This window comes from Pan paniscus, chromosome 8 (assembly GCF_029289425.2).
Source record: "Pan paniscus chromosome 8, NHGRI_mPanPan1-v2.0_pri, whole genome shotgun sequence".
Classification (NCBI taxonomy): Eukaryota; Metazoa; Chordata; class Mammalia; order Primates; family Hominidae; genus Pan; species Pan paniscus.
Window position 1 is genome coordinate 83962308 of NC_073257.2, and position 18922 is coordinate 83981229.

At 51.1% G+C, this 18922-nt stretch overlaps 2 protein-coding genes across 7 annotated transcripts in view; one reads left to right on the top strand and one right to left on the bottom strand.

The window, feature by feature from the left end:
• LOC100983880 (cadherin-23) overlaps positions 1 to 3974 on the top strand; it is a 77461-nt gene extending 73487 nt beyond the window's left edge. For 3 of the 6 annotated variants that reach the window (XM_057298923.2, XM_034930761.4, XM_008968975.5), the window contains 4 exons: positions 35 to 95; positions 560 to 689; positions 844 to 966; positions 2985 to 3974. In XM_057298923.2, coding sequence (XP_057154906.1) covers positions 35 to 95; positions 560 to 689; positions 844 to 966; positions 2985 to 3311 — 641 coding nt within the window. In that variant the 3' untranslated portion in view covers positions 3312 to 3974. Of the gene's footprint in view, positions 1 to 34; positions 96 to 371; positions 443 to 559; positions 690 to 843; positions 967 to 1319; positions 1425 to 2984 lie in introns of those variants that run through there. The other 3 variants (XM_063607722.1, XM_055092950.2, XM_057298924.1) reach the window with 3 other exon arrangements.
• Positions 3975 to 4324: 350 nt separating this feature from the next.
• The window catches only part of PSAP (prosaposin), a 35059-nt gene continuing 20461 nt past the window's right edge, over positions 4325 to 18922 (bottom strand). Inside the window, exons 5-14 of the mRNA XM_008968981.3 lie at positions 16875 to 17075; positions 16012 to 16155; positions 13841 to 13897; positions 9890 to 10021; positions 8264 to 8359; positions 7739 to 7925; positions 7490 to 7647; positions 7056 to 7136; positions 6642 to 6749; positions 4325 to 5503 (exon numbers count right to left, since the gene is read on the bottom strand). Coding sequence (XP_008967229.1) covers positions 5468 to 5503; positions 6642 to 6749; positions 7056 to 7136; positions 7490 to 7647; positions 7739 to 7925; positions 8264 to 8359; positions 9890 to 10021; positions 13841 to 13897; positions 16012 to 16155; positions 16875 to 17075 — 1200 coding nt within the window. The 3' untranslated portion in view covers positions 4325 to 5467. The remainder of the gene's footprint in view (positions 5504 to 6641; positions 6750 to 7055; positions 7137 to 7489; positions 7648 to 7738; positions 7926 to 8263; positions 8360 to 9889; positions 10022 to 13840; positions 13898 to 16011; positions 16156 to 16874; positions 17076 to 18922) is intronic.

Below are 18922 nucleotides of genomic sequence, written 5' to 3' on the forward strand. Positions count from 1 at the left end.
CCTCCCCTCCATGCCCCAACCCTTCTCCCTGCAGGGAATCGTGGCTTCATTGACATCATGGACATGCCTAACACCAACAAGTACTCCTTTGATGGGTGAGTGGGGTACTGGCCCTGCGCATTCCCCGGTGGGGAGTCCTGCCAGGACCCAGCTGGGGAGAGCTGCAGTCTCCCAGCGCTGGGGCTGCCGAAACCCAGGCTGTGGGCGCCCCCTGGTGGGCGGGCCACCCTCCCTTCACCCTCCCTCCACCCTCAGAAACCACGTGGCTGACAGGGGCTCTCCACCCCAGTGGGCCTCAAGTTCCAGGGGATGCAGGCTTTGGGCAGTGGGTGCAGGGTGAAGACTCTGCACCAAAGGCAATCCAGACTGACATGCAGTCCTGGTTCCAGCAGGATCCTATGGTGGGAGCATGCACCACAGGCACCAGGGCCTCACACCCCAAGTCAGTGAAAGGCACTATATGGCCAGGGAAATGGGCAGGATATGGGGTGAGGCTGGAAGGGCACCTGTCTACTCGAGCCTTCCCTCCCTCCCCACCCTTTTCCCTCCCCAACTGCAGAGCCAACCCTGTGTGGCTGGATCCCTTCTGTCGGAACCTGGAGCTGGCCGCCCAGGCGGAGCATGAGGATGACCTACCGGAGAACCTGAGTGAGATCGCTGACCTGTGGAACAGCCCCACGCGCACCCACGTGAGCCAGAGGCGGTCAGGCATCACAAGGGGCAGGGGTGGAGGGGCTGGGTCTTTGCAACCTCTGGCCAAGAAGCTGGGTTAAGGGGTGGCCCCCTCCCTTGTACATTTGTGTGGGGTCTGCCTCTGCTCCAGCTAACATCCCCTCTCCCCAGGGAACTTTTGGGCGTGAGCCAGCAGCTGTCAAGCCTGATGACGACCGATACCTGCGGGCTGCCATCCAGGAGTATGACAACATTGCCAAGCTGGGCCAGATCATTCGTGAGGGGCCAATCAAGGTGAGCCTTCCCTGCAGGCTCTGCACCCAGTCCCTTGGCTGAGGTTGGACCCCACTCCAGAGAACACAGGGTGGTAGAGACCTCCAGGCTCAGCTAGACCCACCCTCCACTGGGGCGAGAACAACAGGGCTGATGGGGGGCTACTCCAGCCTGTGGTGGCCTTAAGGGCAGGGCTCAGGAGTGAGTCCACCTGTGTCCAGGCTGGCCACTGTCTCCAGGCTCTGCCGCTGATCCTCTGCCCTAGGATCACCAGGATCAGATGTCCGTGTACCCCTTACTCCCAGAGGGAGTGGGTGAGGGGCGGGGCAGGCAGGGGAGGGCCTTGGTGGGGGTTAACCCTTTCCCTCCCCCAGGGCTCGCTGCTGAAGGTGGTCCTGGAGGATTACCTGCGGCTCAAAAAGCTCTTTGCACAGCGGATGGTGCAAAAAGCCTCCTCCTGCCACTCCTCCATCTCTGAGGTAGCCGGCTGGGTGGCCGGGAGCTGTGTGCTGTGCCCCAGCCTGGGGATGCTCTCTGTCTCTTGCTGTCCTGCTGTCCTTCTCTATGTCTCTGGAGCTCTGCAGCCAGGACCAAAGACAGCAATGGGTGGGGGCCAGGAAGTCAGACAGCAGGATCTGCTTTCTGGGCTCTTGGGGGCTTTCACAGGAATTGGGTAGTCTCTAAGGCAGTCTTTCTCCGATTAGAGGAAGACCTCACGAACATACCTTTGGGGGTGATGTCACTTTAAGAAACCCAGCTGGGTTTGGTGGTTCACACCTGTAATCCCAGCACTTTGGGAGGCTGAAGTGGGAGGATCAATTGAGGCCAGGAGTTCGAGACCAGTCTGGCCAACGTGGCGAAACCCCATCTGTACTAAAAATACAAAAAATTAGCCGGGCCTGGTGGCGGACGCCTATAATCCCAGCTACTCAGGGGGCTGAGGCAGGAGAATTGCTGGAACCCACGAGGCGGAGGTTGAAGTGAACCAAGACCATGCCACTGCACTCCATTGGGTGACAGAGTGAGACTCTGTCTCAAAAAAAAAAGGAAAGAAAAGAAACTGGTCGTCAGGGTCAAATAGGCCTACATATGTTTGCCTGTAATGATTATGTCAACACTTACAAAAGTCAGGCTTTACCTAAAAACGAATTTCCAGCTGGGCCCATATTCTCAACAGGAATAAGCTAGTCGAATAGCCTCATACAGGAGGACAACAGTGCCAGTTTCAAGTCTCCACCCCACCTATTTATCCTCTGCAGCTTGTCCTGTTGACACTTTCTGCCTGGACACAATTAGAGGTGATCTGCTTGAGGCCAATTTGGCAACAAACCCAGATACCACAGTTGCATCCCAGGATGTTTATAGAGCACCAAAGTTAATACATAAAATTAAAGATTCTCAGCCAGGTGTGGTGGCACACGCCCGTAGTCCCAGCTACTCAGGAAACTGAAATGGGAGGATCCCTTGAGCCCAGGAGTCCGAGGTTGCACTGAGCTTTGATTACGTTGCTGCATTCCAGCCTGGGCAACAGAGAGAAACCCTGTCTCTAAATAAATAAAGGCCAGGTGCGGTGGCTCACACTTGTAATCCCAGCACTTTGGGAGGCCGAGGCTGGTGGATCATCTGAGGTCAGGAGTTCCAGACCAGCCTGGCCAACATGGCGTGCCTGTAATCCCACCTACGTGGGAGGCTGAGGCAGGAGAATCACTTGAAGTCAGGAGGTGGAGATTGCAGTGAGCCAAAATCGCGCCACTGCGAGACTCTGTCTACACACACACACGCACAATTTTCACAAGAAGCCGATACACACACACACACACACAGATTTTTCACAAGAAGCCAATCCTCCCAAGAACCCATCTGCAGCAACTTAAGCATTCATGATTCCCCTTTGCAGGCAGTTTGAGAAACAGAGTCTGACAGGCCTGCTGCGGTAGGAGCCCAAGGTTCAGCCACATAGCCAGTGGGTCTCTGGGGCCATCCACCTGCTCACCCCTTGGGCATGGCCCTGAGCATGTGGGGGTCCCGGCCTCTTGCAGCTGATCCAGACTGAGCTGGACGAGGAGCCAGGAGACCACAGCCCAGGGCAGGGTAGCCTGCGCTTCCACCACAAGCCACCAGTGGAGCTCAAGGGGCCCGATGGGATCCATGTGGTACACGGCAGCACGGGCACGCTGCTGGCCACCGACCTCAACAGCCTGCCCGAGGAAGACCAGAAGGGCCTGGGCCGCTCGCTGGAGACGCTGACCACTGCCGAGGCCACTGCCTTCGAGCGCAACGCCCGCACAGAATCCGCCAAATCCACACCCCTGCACAAACTTCGTGACGTGATCATGGAGACCCCCCTGGAGATCACAGAGCTGTGACTAGACAGGGAAGCCTCGTGGGTGTGAGCAGCACCCATCCACCATCCCCTCCCAGGGAGCAAGGGCAGGGACAGGGCCGGTCGGGGGGGCCCCTCCAAGGCCAGGCCTGGGGGACAACCTTGGCTTGGCCCTGGCAGCCCGCATCAGCTGCTCAGATCCCACTTTTACCAGACGCTCATTCAGCATCTGACCTCTACCTTCATAAGATCTGTTATTTTTATAAGAAAACCAAACAAAAATGTTAAGCATCTAAGGACAAGGTAAGGAGGGTCACTGGGGCCCAAGAGTCTGGGGACCAGCTTGGCTCAGGCTGAGCTGAAAGAGGCCAAACAGGCGCTCCTCCCTCCCGGCTCCACCCCGCAAGCACCATCCCCTCCGGCTAAGCAGGCGCAAGGGAGGCCCAGTGCGGACATCCCCTGCTGGCCGGACACCCGACTCCAGTCCAAGTCCCGCTACATTTCCACCACATCCCTGCTGGACGTCCAGGTGGAGGTGGCATCCCCACGTGGACAAGAAAGTCAATGTCAATGAACAAGCATTCTCTCCATTTCACTGGCTTTCCAAATGTGCCCAGCTTATAAACAGAAGTGACTGACGTTCCCTCGGGTTTTGAATGTGGAGTGTTTGTGTGTGTTCCTTTTTTAAATTAAGTTATTCCCTCAATAGTTTCCCCTTGGTTTTGTTTAACTGGTACTCACTACAAGTTTCTGGAATGGTTTGTTTAAAAATCAAGGCAACTCTCAAGGAACTGGCAACGTGCTCTGACTCTGGCCTCTAGGGAGCAGGGACAGGGGCAGGTGAAGGGCAGAGCCGACCTTCAGGTGCGCCTGACCTACTGCTGGCCCTGAGTCTTGGGGAGGACGAGGTGGGATTTTCCTTTATCCACTTTGCTTTCATTCTCTGGCCAAGATGGGTCATGGGAATGCTGGGCCCCAAAGGTGTCATGGGCTCAGAGCTCATCAGAGAGGAACAAACTCTTCCAGCTGAAGGGTCACAGAAACATTAGGCCCAGATCTGGCTAACAGAATTTTATTGTTAAATCACAGAAACTTTAGTGCAAAACAAAAATCACGAAGTCCATTTAATAGCAACTGCATGTCCTGCTGGCTTTGCTTGCTGTCTCCTGGCAACCAGAAGTGGACAGAAGCGTGGGTGCCCAAGTGGGCCACAGACAGCTTCCAACCCCCACACCCCAGCATCCAATCCACACCCAGCAGACCCCTCGGCATGCCGCCCTCTACCAGGAAGCCAGAGGCCTAGGAGCTCGCCATCCATATTTATTTGAAAAGGTCAAAAGGAGCATCTATGAGACAAGGGAGGGGTGCAGGCTGAAGCAGCGCCTCAGCAGCCAGGGACACGTAGGCAACATGAGCAGGCACAGCGCGGCCACCACTGTCCACACGCTCACACAAGCCAGGCCCGCGGGGCCTTCGGAGAGCTAGCAGGTTACATTCAGACAGATGGCCCCCTTCCCACCCAAACCCACAGAACCCCAAACAAGGCATCACCAGGAAAGACACGGGAAAGCCAAATCACAGTTGAACCAGGGACAGAGAACCCTTGGCCCCACTGATGTCCCAAGCCACCAGCAGCTGCTTCCAAAATCCCTACGTTATTACAGTGGGAATTACATCATTTAAAAAGCCTGATTATTCCAGGCTTCTAATCTTTCATATAAAACTGCCTTTGTTTTGCTGCTTTGTTCAGCTGAGAGGCCCAGGAAAGGGGGGAGGGTCCCTGATCAGGGCAGGAGGCCACCTCAGAAGCCCAGGCCCACCAGTGCCCAAGCACATGTCAGGGCTCAGAACAAGCCCTCAACCAAGAGGGTTGATGGCCTCCAGTCAAGAAGCTGTGGCTCATGCCAGCAGAGCTCTCTCCTCCTCCAGCAGGCGCCATGCGAGGGCAGGCTAAAAGACCTCCAGTGCATCAACATCCATCTAGCAGAGAGAAAAGGGGCACTGAAGCAGCTATGTCTGCCAGGGGCTAGGGGCTCCCTTGCAGACAGCAATGCTACAATAAAGGACACAGAAATGGGGGAGGTGGGGGAGCCCTATTTTTATAACAAAGTCAAATAGATCTGTGCGTTCATTTCCCCAGACACACAAGTAGAAAAAAACCAATGCTGTGGTTTCTGCCAAGACGGAATCTTCCTCCTCCTAGTTCCACACATGGCGTTTGCAATGCTCGACAGCCTGGTAGGAGAGAGGAAGCTGAGTTTAGTCTTCGGATGAAAAACTCCGTTCCCGGCCCATCAATGTATCAGATATCACCCCAAAACAGGACCTGTTCTCTTGTCCTAGGTCAGCTGGATGGCACCAGATGCTGAAGACCCAGGACAGGATCTCACTTAAAAACAGGGAACACGTGGCCATCAGAGTTTTGGGAACTTCTAAGGCACGAGTCCAGAGCAGCAGATGCCTGCAGCAGTTTGCAGATGAGTACCCATGCAGGCAGGGCTCAGGACCCTTCATCTACCTGCACCCGGCACCCAGCGTCCTGCTAGCAGCCTGCACACTAACTCCCAGGCAGAACCTCCTTGCCTGAGTTAGGCTACACACCAGCTCGGGCCTTGAGAAGCGGGCCCACATTTCCCCAGGACAGCAGCAGAACCAGCTGTGGGGTGGGGCTGGCGGTGGAGATGGGCTGGAGCCTAGCTGGAGGAAAGAGCTGGACATGGCCAGAATGGGGGCCCCCTGCCCCTCCCTGCAGTGGTCCGAAATGACACAACCGCCACTGACATGGTCACAGGGAAGCCCGGTGAGGAAGGAAAAGTTGCACAAAGCAACATTAAGTAACAGGGACCGAACCAAACATCCCCACCCAGGGAAGCAGCACAAGTCACCCAACTGGTGGCTGCCAGGCCAGGCCAGGGCCACAGTGCCCTAGGGCTGCTGGGCAGGGGCCAGTTCTCAGGGCCTTGAGTGAGGGCTCGGGCCCGGCTTCAGCAAGGGCAAACATGTTCCCGGGGGACAGGACCTGGGCAAAGCTCTGGGCAATGAATCCCACAGACCTTGTACAATCCCTGGAGTGACCTTGTACAACTCTGACACTGTCACAAGGGAAATGAAGACAAAAGCAACAAAGCAGAAGCAAAAAAATACTAAAAAAAAAAAAAAAAAAATCCACCCCACCCTTCACTACAAGAGTGTAGTTCACCCTGTCTTTTCTAGGGGACCATGAGTAAGCCTAACCACCTCTCTGGGCCTCAGCTTTCTGATAACATAAGAGCAGGGTGGAGAGTTGATCACTGGGTTCCCATTAAAGCAGGATTCTCACACAGGCTACCCCAGGGCAAGACAGGCTGGTGACACTGTCTGCTGAGCTACTCACATTGCACTGGGCTGCTGTCTCTGTGTTCTGGCACCAGTAGCTTGGGCCCCATACACACTTCTCAGTTCCCAACAAGGGCTTATGGGCCGAGGGGCAGGCTCCAATTTTCTATATGGTGAGAAAAGGAAAAAAGAAAGGGGGAGAATGAGAGCTGCCCGATGTATCGCTTTCAAAACTAAGAAAACAGTTTCCAGAAGGAGCTAGGATCACAGCTCCACCACGCTCTTTCAGAACATCAGGGTTGCTGAGGAAAGCGATGGGCTTGCGGGGCTGGCTCCCTACCTTCTTGGCTCTCCCACAACAGAACCCAGAGACTCCACCCCACGGCCAAGTCTCAGAGCAACCCTTCCGGGTCTCTGCAGCCCCCCAGGTTACAGCTGCCCGAGAGGACCCACACCACCCAGTGAGGCTCACCAAGCACACGAAGGAAGGATCCATCACCTCCACCAGGATCTCGATCAGCACGGGCTCGTACTCTGCCACAAACTGATCACACTATAAAGGAAAGCGGGGACACAGGTCCAGCTCTGGGGGTGTCCGAGCACAGTGGGGCACAAAAGGCCAGGCAGGCCCTGGATACACCGTTCCCTGAGAGCTCCTGGCATTCCCAGCCCACTGGGTCCTGGGGCCTCCCTTTCCAGACACCCTATCTACATTTGGCCTCTCTACTTCAGGTTGCTTCCCCCAGTGGCTCATCTTAAGCCAACAAATCACCTCCAAGTAAAACTTCATTGGACTCCATGCCCGGAGGCAGAAACAGCTGGTTTTCCATCAAAATGTACCCCAGCCTTGGCATACTTCATCAGGTTCTGCCATGCTGGCCTACCGCAGCCCAGCCCGGAGCGTACCTGCTTCTGGTAAGGGTCTGGCAGGAAGCTGCAGCCTTTCTCAAGAGCAGCCAGGATCTCCTGCTTGGTGCTGTTTTTCTCCAGGTTGCGATCCAAATAACCCACCAGCTTCTTGCACACTTCGCAGAAGCCACCGTCCTTTGGCTGAGTCACGTGAACTACATAAGAGGGCAGCGGGCTCAACGCTGGCAGGGCCCTCCCAGACCCAAGAGGGGCACCATCCCCTCCCGCACCACACCCAGCGCTCACCGGTCAGTGCAGGCAGCCGCGTGCCAGAGCAGAGGTGCAGCATGCTGCACACCAGCTCAGGGCTGACCTCCTCCAGCAGGATGGACAGGATGGAGCTGCCGTATGTGTCCACCACCTCCTGGCACTCTTCCGACAGGGACTTCGGCAGCTTCGAGCACATTTTGTCAAAAGCGTCGAGTATTTCTTTCTGAAACACACGAGAGGACCGTGTGAGAAGACGGGACGCTGGACAAGGGTTGGGGGAGATTCTGAAAATACTAACATGGCCAGGAAATGAGTCAATGGTGGGTGCCGTTTCCACCCCCAGAAAACTACCAAACTACAAAGCAGGGCAATGGTGTCCACCTCCCCCGACCCCCGCCAGCCTAGAGGTCCCACTGGTGAGGATTGCCTTCCACGAGATGGGGAAATGGCTGTACACATGTCAAGGCTGGGCCAAGCCCTCTCTCCTGTGGGACTTTCCCACTGGGACATTCAGGCTCGGGGGGCAGGAGAGGCCCTCCCTCTGCCAGGAGGACAGCATACCTCAGTCTTGTTGTTGTCAATCAGCTTGGTCACCTCCTTCACCAGGAATTCACACACCTCACAGTAAACATCAGACTTTGCTGGGACCTCGTGCTTCTGTGGAAAGAGTAGAGGGAGAGTACTTTCAATGCTGGGACTCACAGCCCTTGGTCTTGCTCCCCTAAAGGAAAGGGGATACAGAGACCAGGGTGGGTTAGCCCATCAAGGGCCACTGTCTCCTGAATTCCAAATGACGTGTGGCTTCTAATATCCACGTTAATTCCCTATTTTTATATTCACCCCCTTCCCCAATCCTCTACCACCACCACCTCCCCCTAACCCCACCAAAACAAAACCCAGGAATTCACAGTTCAGGAGATAGAAAGTCCCTTCCCCACCCCAAAGAGCTGCCCTGATGATGTGTTCCGTTACAATCATTTCATCATTCAGGGTTCATTTTGGGGAGGAGGATGAATGACCAAAAGCAAAGTGAGGGGCTCACTATCGGTCCACTATCTAGAAGACAGAATGTTGAACACACTTCAGGTCTGCTCGTGTGTCTCCCATGTCTCATTAGCACTTGAGAATGCTCTTCTGGAACCCACCTTTAATAAGGCAATACTGTTACAGAGGATGTTCTGTGGCAATGGAAATGTTCTCTATCTCTGCTGTCCACTATAAGCTCCAGCTCCCTGTGCACTGAGCACCTGCAATGTGGCTGGTGTAGCCAAGGGGCTGAATTTTTAATTTTGCTCCATGGCATTTCATTAAAATTTAAGTAGTCACATGTGGTTGGAGTGCGAGCTATAACTCTTCACTTTCTCTGGCCATCACTTTGGTCAGCAGGCTGGAGCTGAGGAGAGAGGAAGGCAAGAAGCAGTGCTTCCTGGATTCCAGCTGACACTTCAGCCTGGCCCCTGGGTCACACACTCTGCACATGCAGAGAGGAGACAGCAGAGAGAGACCAACAGCTGGCAGTCAAGTGCCGTGGAATGGTCTAGAACAAGAAGCGTGTACATGTGCCACGTGTTAAGGCATCACACAGCCCGGGCCTTGAAGAACTAGAATGTAAGCCCCACGGGCACAATGACATCATCTGTTCACCACAGCCCCTAACATGCTGCCTGACCCATAACAAATGCCAAATACAAATTTATTATAGGATGAAGTAGTCTAATCTTCACCAAGTGAGGTGTTTTACTTAAATAAAATAGACACCCACATGTACTTAGTATACAGGCTGCAGGCCCAGTGAGGCTTCCGTACACTCTGAGGGGTGTGCTGGGAACATCCAGTCTGTCAGGGCCACAGGATGGGGAAGGACCCAGACAGTGCATGTGAGAAGGTGAGGCTGGAGCCAGGCACTGCAAAGTCACCTTTGAATGGCATGCTGAAAATACACAGGCTAATGATCCCACGACCATTAGGGTTTACAACCAAGGAAATAAAATGTTTTCAAAAGAACTCAGGGTCGGGGGCTACATTAGTATAGGGGATAGGATAAACCAGTGATCACAAACTCAAAGACCTTTACGAGCCAGGCAGGGAACCGAAAGAAACAAGTGACTCGTAAGATGTGATGTGACACAGCAGGGAGTAGTGTGGCATTGCACAGCCCTGACCAGGACACAAAGTGACACCAGGTACCTTAATGGGCTCCACCAGTTCCAGGGCAGGGATGACATTCTTGGAGGCCACTTTGGCGGGGACCAGAGTCTGCATGGGCATCTCTTTCACCTCATCACAGAACCCAACCAGCGCACAGATCTCCTTGGGTTGCTGAAGAGAGCACAGAACAACCAGTCAGCAGCAAGCCTACGCCCACTGCTCCTCAGTCCCAATCCAGCCAGAGGACAGGGAGCTGGACAGCACCCTGGGCCCAGGTCAAGGCTGCCTCCCTCTCCCCCTCCCACAATGGGGCAGATTCCAGTTTCCATGTTAAAGGGCTCGTGTCTGAAGCAGTGCATATGTGCCAGTTACATCTCGGGGAGGAGACCACGCAAAGCTCCTAAGGGACATCGAACAGAGTCTCCATCCAGGGCCACCACGAGGGAGACTCCCCAGCACCTTCCACATCTCCAAGGACACCTGGTCTGCTCTAGAATGTGTCTTTTCAGGTCACTCTAGGTAGGAACTAAGCTATGTTTTTTTCTAAAGGGGGAACTACCATGCCCATAAACTAACAGAAAGCCAAATGTGTTAGAAATAAAACCACACCAGATTTTTCAGCGGTAGGACCATTTAAAATGATGCATTAAGGGGAAATGCTGGCTTTTTAAAAAACCACATTCTATGTTCAAGCTGCACAGAGTGCACATGAAAACCCAACCCGCCAAATGGATGAATCATTTTAAGCCACAAGGTCTCCAGATTGATCCCTTTTCACCATTTAGACACCAAACACAGAGCACTAGATAGTCTAGACATCCTGACCATGACACTCTGATGGCCAAGAGTGAGACAAGTGTACAGACTCTGTATATCATGGAAATAAATGCAACCAGCAACTAGCTCTGAGCCTGAGTGCATTTGCCTTCCAGCACCAAACCCTAAAGCAGCAGGAACAAAAGTGCTAAAAACGGGACCTGTTAAGGGAAAAGAGCTAGACCATGACTATGGCTCATCTTGTTTTAATATCAAGAAGGCTCGAGAATTCATAAGACCGGGGGAGTCTGAAAAGCATATCCCAAATACCCTGTCTCTGCCACACCTTAAGAATGAAAAATAAATAAATAAATAAATAATAAGAACGCAGCTGAAGATACAGCAAGCTTTTTAGAAAAAAAAAAGACGCCAATATTCAGGAGGTATAGGGCTGCTTCTGCCTTGATCAGCTTTGTTCCAACTCCTTGAGGAGGCCTAGGTAAAAATTCAGGTATTTCAACCAAAGTCCTCTCCCATTAGACTTCAAAATACCTTCAAAAAAAGCTCCAATGCTAATCCTAGCAGATGGATGCCAACGCTCAGAGGTGGCAGTGTTCAGGACGGCCCCGAAGGACACTGGCTCAGAGCAAGTATGGACTGGGCATTTGGTTCTTGTAGCATGCCATCTGATGTGGCTCTAGATCCCAAAGGACCCTGTTACCCAGAGGGGCAGAAGCCACAATCAAGAGATTGTTTCCAATTCTCTGGATCCAACAGCCAGGAACAGTCTGCTGGCTGTCTGCAAATGTTTGCTCATGCAGCAGAAGCATTTCTGTGTTTATGAAAAACAGCACTAAAGACATGCAATGCCTACTTGCGTTGTGACAGACACAAGGTGCCCTGGGGAAGCCAGACCTACACTGGACTTCCTAACTGGCCTACGTTGAAGGAGGCTGAGGCACCTCCTGGGCCACCCATGGTTCCCCATTGTCACACTGGTGGCCTGCATGTACGTATGCTGTATGTGGACTGTGACCAGAGCACAAGGCTCTGCTGGCTTCATTTTTCTGGACCCCGAAGAGGAGATGAGACCCCCAAAACCTCAAGGGCTGAATTACAGGGGAGAGATGCAGAAGCCCTCCCCAGCCTATTAACAGAGAGGGACCCTGCCTCTCGTAACCATTCCTTGTATCTGTCAGAGCTAATCATGCCATACCCAAAAAAAAAAAAAGCGAAGTAACTAGAGGAAGCAGCAGACCACTACTGCAAGCAGATTCCCCGACACATACCTGATCCTGCTGTTGAACAAAAAAACAGGAAATCGGAGGTGAAAATAAGAGAAAGGAAAGGACACAACAGTTAAGAAAAATTAAAACAACAATCAAGCAGTTAATCAGGTGTAAGGATGTCCCAAGAGGTTCAGGGGAAATGCTCTTGCCGTCAGATCTTAGCAACCTACCTTGTTCCTGCTATCTTGCGGACAAGGGGGCCCTGAAAGCTTTCCTGGCCCTGCAGGGATAGACCATTTGGGGGCTGTCCTGCTCTGTGTGCACCATCTCCAGGTCTTACACACTAAATCACACTCAAAACACTGTGTAGCAAGAGCCCCAGAAAATGCTTGATGAAGGGTCTCCATACTCAGGAGCCCACACTGGCCCTGGGCCCACAAGGCTTTCCCACAGGTTAGTGATCAGCAGCACCACGGAACAAGACACAGGGCTGCCCAAGTAAGGGGGGTAAGGGATCCCTGAGGGGTAAGGGATCCTAGGGCAATCTACTGCAAGTGGCCAAATGGCAGCCTGGAAGGCCAATTTAACAATGTATCCAAAGCCTCATGCTTCCATTCAGCAGTTCCAGCTTTAGTTCTCTATTATAAGGGGAAAGGCAGGGATATGCATATATGTATGCATTTGGCTATAAGGATATTCATCTTCCCAAAGGCAAACCTGAAAACAACCTAGATACATCCGGCCACCGGGGACCGATTATGTAAATTCTCTTCTATGTACACAGGTGATTATTCTGCAAGCATTTAGTCATTTGTACAAGAATATTCAATGGCCAACATATTTTTAAGCAAAAAATGCAAACTACAAGGTACAAGGTAGTATATATGACCCCGTTGATATATTCTGAAACTCCAAATGATTTTTGTGTGGGAAGTATTGTCCATATTTTCAACACATTTCTACACAGTATAACTTTTATAATGAGAAAAATATTTTAAGTTAGCTATAAGGAAGTACTTCACGAGATTAAATCCCGTCAATGCTTATCTTTACCTACTTCAGGTGCATGTCTCTGTAAGCTGCCTTTTAACTGTTTTTAGAACATGGTAGGGTGTGAGTAATAATCCCAAATAAACTACTCCTCCTCGGCTTGCTTGAGTGGTTACAGCAGGTCAGAGAGTCAATCTTTCAGGCTCCTTGGCCATAAGATCTGGCTGCAACTACTCAACTGTGCTGCTGTAGCACAAAACAGGCGTCGCTGTGTTCCAAAAAAATACCCTTTAAGTACAAAACATGATGGGCCAGTTTGCTGACCCCTGGATCAGAGAACAAACTCAAACGCTGGTATGTCAATCTCAAGTAGTCAGAAAGCATGACAGACAGGGAAAAGGTGCCCCCCACCCACTCAGCCCTGCCAATCAGATCTAAGGAGGCAGTGCCTGTTCCCAACGTGAGCAGGCCGCCCTGCTCTGCGTGGACTAGCGAGCTCATTTCCTGAATGGGTATTCTTGATTCTAATGAAGGAATGCCCCCTGCCACCTGAATGCATCCAAAGCCAGCTCAGGAGTTACCAGCTCAAGCAGCAGCTTCAGCGGACACTGCTGCCATGCACGGGACAAACTCTGGGAGGCAGTATTCCCCCGACTCAGGTGGCAACACAGCCATTCTCAGGCCTGGCTTAGTTAGAGAGCACTTGACTTCTACAGATCCCAGGGTTAAAGCCAGACCTAGAAACCTGATGGCCGGCCTGAACGGGCAGAGGCAAACAAATTGCCAGGAAGCCGCCAGGGCAGTCCTGGGATCAAGATGCTTCAGCCTCTCCCGTAACAGGGGAGGTACTGAGATTGCAAGTGGAGAGTCTCCTAGCCAGAGGGGTCGATTTAGCCCAATTCAGCACTCTAAGGTAAAAAAGGGAAACTAAACCATATAATTTTCAAAATTCCTAGAAATGACGAAACCTGAAAAACAAAGAAAAATGCTAACAAGGGGCCTCCGTGCCACCTACCATGTGCATCATCATCTGGATAGCAATTTCAGAATACTGGCTGATGTAGTTCTTGCACTGAGGAGAGAGAAACAGATTGCTAAACAAATCACTGCAACAATGCACCAAAACCCAACCAACAAAAACCCCCCAGCATTTCCAACAGTGTCAACTGGTGACTATCAAGCAAGTTTCTAAAGTAGAATTTTATGAATGTCTGCTCTGGGCCAGCTTTAATAAGATGAAAATGACAATTTGGTTACTCTATCATTTATAAGAAATGTGTGCAAAAGACGTTTTGAAAATGTTTCTTAAGGGACCTTAAAGATTCCACCCTCCTGTCTCCTTTATCTTATAACCTCACGTGCCCCAGGATCATACAGCAACTATTCAGTGGCAATTTGGAGAGAAGGCAGCTAGGAGATACACTGCTTAGGAACTGGAGCTTACCTTTCAAAGCCATTTACACAATCTCAGATGGCATTATAAAGCTTAAATCCAGTAGAGTCAAGTTATAATGATTTTTAACTGCTTATTTTCAGACAATCTAGATACTTCCAGTAGACTCCACAGAATTGCTCCTTGTATTTGGGGAGCTTCTACAGAGAGAGGACCAAAGGTAACATGATACAGCCTCTCAGAGAGGGTTCAACTGGGAAACCTGTTTAAATGGTGTTATGCAAAGACACTTAAAATGAGGTTACAGGATTCCTAGGCTTTCAAAATGAATGAATGTTCACCTGATTAACATTCCTAACGGAAAGTCAGAGAGAAACCCTCAGCTGGGCGTGGTGGCTCACTCCTGTAATCCCAGCTACTTGGGAGGCTGAGAAGAGGACTGTTTGAGCCCAGGAGGTAAAGGCTGCAGTGAGCTATGATTGTGCCACCGCACTCCAGCCTGGGTGACAGAGCTAAACCCTGTCTCAAGAAAAAAAAAAAAAATGGAGAAGGCCTCATCTCCTAGAGCTGGCCACTCTACCCAAAAAGCCTCGCTAGATCCCAAAGGACAGAGTGATTACAACCAGCTTCTCAGCTGCCAGTCTAGCAGGTTTCTTCAGTTGTCAGGTACTAAAAATGGCATTTTGGTTTTACACATCCACCTGAGTGTGATTAATAATCTTGGAATAGGGTCCCAGAATGAAACCATCTAAGTAAGGGGCCAAGAAAATGAGTTTCTGAGCCCACAGGACTAAGGGAGGCTTCCAGGTGAACCATGGTCAGCGACCATGCTTGCTGCAGGAGCACAGCTGGAATTCTCAGTGTCACATACATTAGCCAAGCTTTCAAAAATGGGGTAAATGGCCGGGCGCGGTGGCTCACGCCTGTAATCCCAGCACTTTGGGAGGCCGAGGCAGGTGGACCATGAGATCAGGAGATCGAGACCATCCTGGCTAACACAGTGAAACCCCGTCTCCACTAAAAAATACAAAAAAAATTAGCCAGGCATGGTGGCGGGCACTTGTAGTCCCAGCTACTCAGGAGGCTGAGGCAGGAGAATGGCGTGAACCCGGGAGGCGGAGCTTGCAGTGAGCCGAGATCGCGCCACTGCATTTCAGCCTGGGCGACAGAGCGAGACTCCGTCTCAAAAAAGAAAAAAAAAAAAGAAAAGAAAAAAATGGGGTAAAGGCCGGGCGCAGAGGCTCACGCCTGTAATCCTAGCACTTTGGGAGGCTGAAGCGGGCGGATCACTTGAGATCAGGAGTTTGAGACCAGCCTGGCAAACACGGTGAAACCCCATCTCTACTAAAAATACAAAAATTAGCTGGGCGTGATTGCACACACCTGTAATCCCAGCTACTTGGGAGGCTAAGGCAGGAGAATCCCTGGAACCCATGAGGTAGAGGTTGCAGTGAGCTGAGATCACGCCACTGCACTCCAGCCTGGGCAACAGAGCAACACTCAGTCTCAAAAAAAAAAAGAAAATGGGGGCAAAAAGTATTTCTACAGTGTTCCTAATACACAGGGTGCCTGGCAGGAAACAAAATCTTCCCAGAAACAGTCTCCTACTTTTTGTTCCCAGTTTTGTTACATATCCAGATGCCATTAACCAAAATAGATTCAAGTCTGCACTACCTATTCAAGCTGCTTTCTGGGAAAAAAGAGAAGCATGTTGTCTGAACGCCCTACTCCGGCCTCCACAGCCCAATTCCCAGGCCCAGAACATCCCCAATGCACAAGGACACAAGGCTCACTATGTCGGCCATGCCAGGGCCCAGGCGGTCACACTCCTCCTTGACATGTTCCACCAAGGCCTGGACAAAGGTGGAGTTGGTCCGTACAGCAGTCTGGATGTCAGTCACCATCTGAATGCAGTCCTGGCAAACGTCCCCATTATCCTACAGAAGAGGCAGTTAGGTTTGCAACTTAAGAGGACTCAAATTCCTAGGAAAATGTCCTTATATACTCAGGGCTGCAGCATTAGGGGGCACTTACTGACCAGTTCCTAAGATGCTTTACAGGCTCTCAAATTACTGATAGGCTTAAAATCGATTAAGTGTTCATTATAGTAACAGTATGGTATAAAAAGGGGGTTTAGTATAAATAAAAAGGTTGGCCAGGCACAGTGGCTCACACCTGTAATCCCAGCACTTTGGGAAGCCGAGGCAGGCAGATCGCTTGAACCCAGGAGTTTGAGACCAGTCTGAGCAACATGGCAAAACAAAAAATACAAAAATTAGCCAGGTGTGGTGGTGTGCATTTGTACTCCCAGCTACTTAGGAGGCTAAGGTGGGAGGATCACTTAAGCCTCAGAGGTTGAGGCTGCAGTGAACCATGATCACACCACTGCACTCCAGCTTGGGTGACAGAACAAGACCCTGTCTCAAAAATAAAAGAAGTAAATTTTTTTAAAGGGGATTAATCTTTGCATATTTTAAATATCCCATTCTATAGAAACTTCATGGTACAACCATTTAAAGGCTAGCTCATGTGACTGCAGAGTCACGCACAGGGATAAGCCCCAGTTTAAGAACCACACGTGCCCTCTCTGTCCCTTTGGTCTCTCATCTCCAGTGCAACCAAAAATGGGTCCTCAGTGGCCAGCCCGTTGTCTTACCTTTGGCTGGGGCTTGCTGCGGGGGCCGTCCTGAGGGTAGAGGAGGAGAGGGATGTTGGCCATGAAGGGGGCCACCACCTCAGTCATGTCCAGCTCTGGGATCTTATTGGACTCCAGCTGCTTCTGGTGATTCAGCTCTGCCAGGTGCTTCTGGAGAGACTCGCAGAGGTTGAGAGCAGAGCACACCTCCCCAGGACGGCTCTGGTGGGATGGAAAGAAGTCCTGCTGAAAATCCTCTCCCCAGGGGAAAATAAGACAGGCCATCTAGTGCCTCTGAATTAGTCCCTCTCTTTAAATCCCTTAAAAGAAACACAAACCTGTTGTCTAAATTCAAACTGCTCAGCATACCAAGAATGACAAAATTACCCAATCCGAGTGCCTAACCACACAGTGGCCCCTAAGCTTCCTTGATTCTCCTATTAGGCAATGATGCAGTTTGGCTGTGTCCCCACCCAATTCTCATCTTGAACTGTAGCTCCCATAGCCCCACGTGTCATGGGAGGGACCCAGTGGGAGGTAACTGAATCACGGGGGCGGGTTTTCCCATGCTGTTTAGTGATAGTAAGTCTCATGATCTGATGGTTTTATAAAGGGCAGTTCCCCTGCACATGCTCTCTTGCCTGCTGCCATGTAAGATGTGGCTTTGCTCCTCCTTCACCTTCCACCATGATTTTGAGGCCCCCCCAGCCATGTGGAACTGTGAGTCCATTAAACCTTTTTTCTTTTTTTATAAATTACCCAGTCTCGGGTATGTCTTTATTAGTAGCATGAAAACGGACTAATACAGGCTTCCTAAATGTTACCTCTTTCCCCTCAGCTCTTCTTTAAAGGAATAGGAGGCCAGGCGCAGTGGCTCACACCTGTAATCCCAGCACTTTGTGAGGCCGAGGCGGGTGGATCGCCTGAAGTCAGGAGTTCAAGACCACCCTGGCCAATGTCTAAAACCCCATCTCTACAAAAATACAAAAATTAGCCGGGCATGATGGTGGGTGCCTGTGATCCCAGCTACTTGGGAGGCTGAGATGGGAGAATCACTTGAACCCGGAAGGCAGAGGTGCTGTCAGTCAAGATCGCGCCATTGCACTCCAGGCTGGGCGACAGAGTGAGACTCAGTCTCAAAAAAATAAATAAATAAATAAATAAAGGAATAGGAGCTTCTTGCTGGAGGAGAAGAGTCAACAATTCTAAGTCACTTCCCCACAAAATGAGCTAACACGATGGCTTTCAACACCTTCCATATGCTGATGGCTCCCAAGTGTTTAACTTCTGTAATCATGCCCACCCTGCAGACATCTCAAACTTACCCCTCATTCTATCCTGCCCAACTAGCTCCATTTTAGCAAATAACTCCACCTTCATCTTCTCAGAAACCAGGGAGACATTTATAGCTCTTCCTCTCCTATACATCCCCCTCATGAGCAAGTCCAGTCCATTTAACCCTCCAAAAGAGAATCTGCATCTGCCATTTCCACTGTCCACATCACATCTCACTCACAAAGCAATGACCTCCTGAGGGTCCTGTCAGCTTCCCGACTTGCAGCTTCCCTCAATGGGACCTAGACCTAGACCAAACCCTTTGACAAATGCCCTTACAATCATGACACTCCAAGGCTGCACTTGCAATCCTTGAAGATGGCCTAGGAGGCTGTGTATGACACAACCCCTGCCTTCCTCACCAGAACCTTGGTCCTGTCTTGGGAAAGTCCTGCCCCACTGGCCCTCTTCAGTTACTTAAACACCTCTTCTTTGTCAAGGCCTTTCCAAATTCCACAAAGCTAGCTCCGTGTTCTTTGCTAAAAACCCAGTCTGTGACACAGGGTTTGTGTCTGTGTATAATACATACTTGATGAATGAAAGACCCCAATACATTCCCTGAATTATTCCTTAATTATAAGTTCACAGAAATAAATTCACAGAAGTGAGGTTTTGTGCCTGCTCAAAGGGGTCAGTTAAAGATTGGACATGATGTATCCAACTCACATCTCTGAAGGTTATGCCGGTTTACATTCCTTCAGCAGTCCGACCAGTCCCCAGCAGCCGCACCCTCG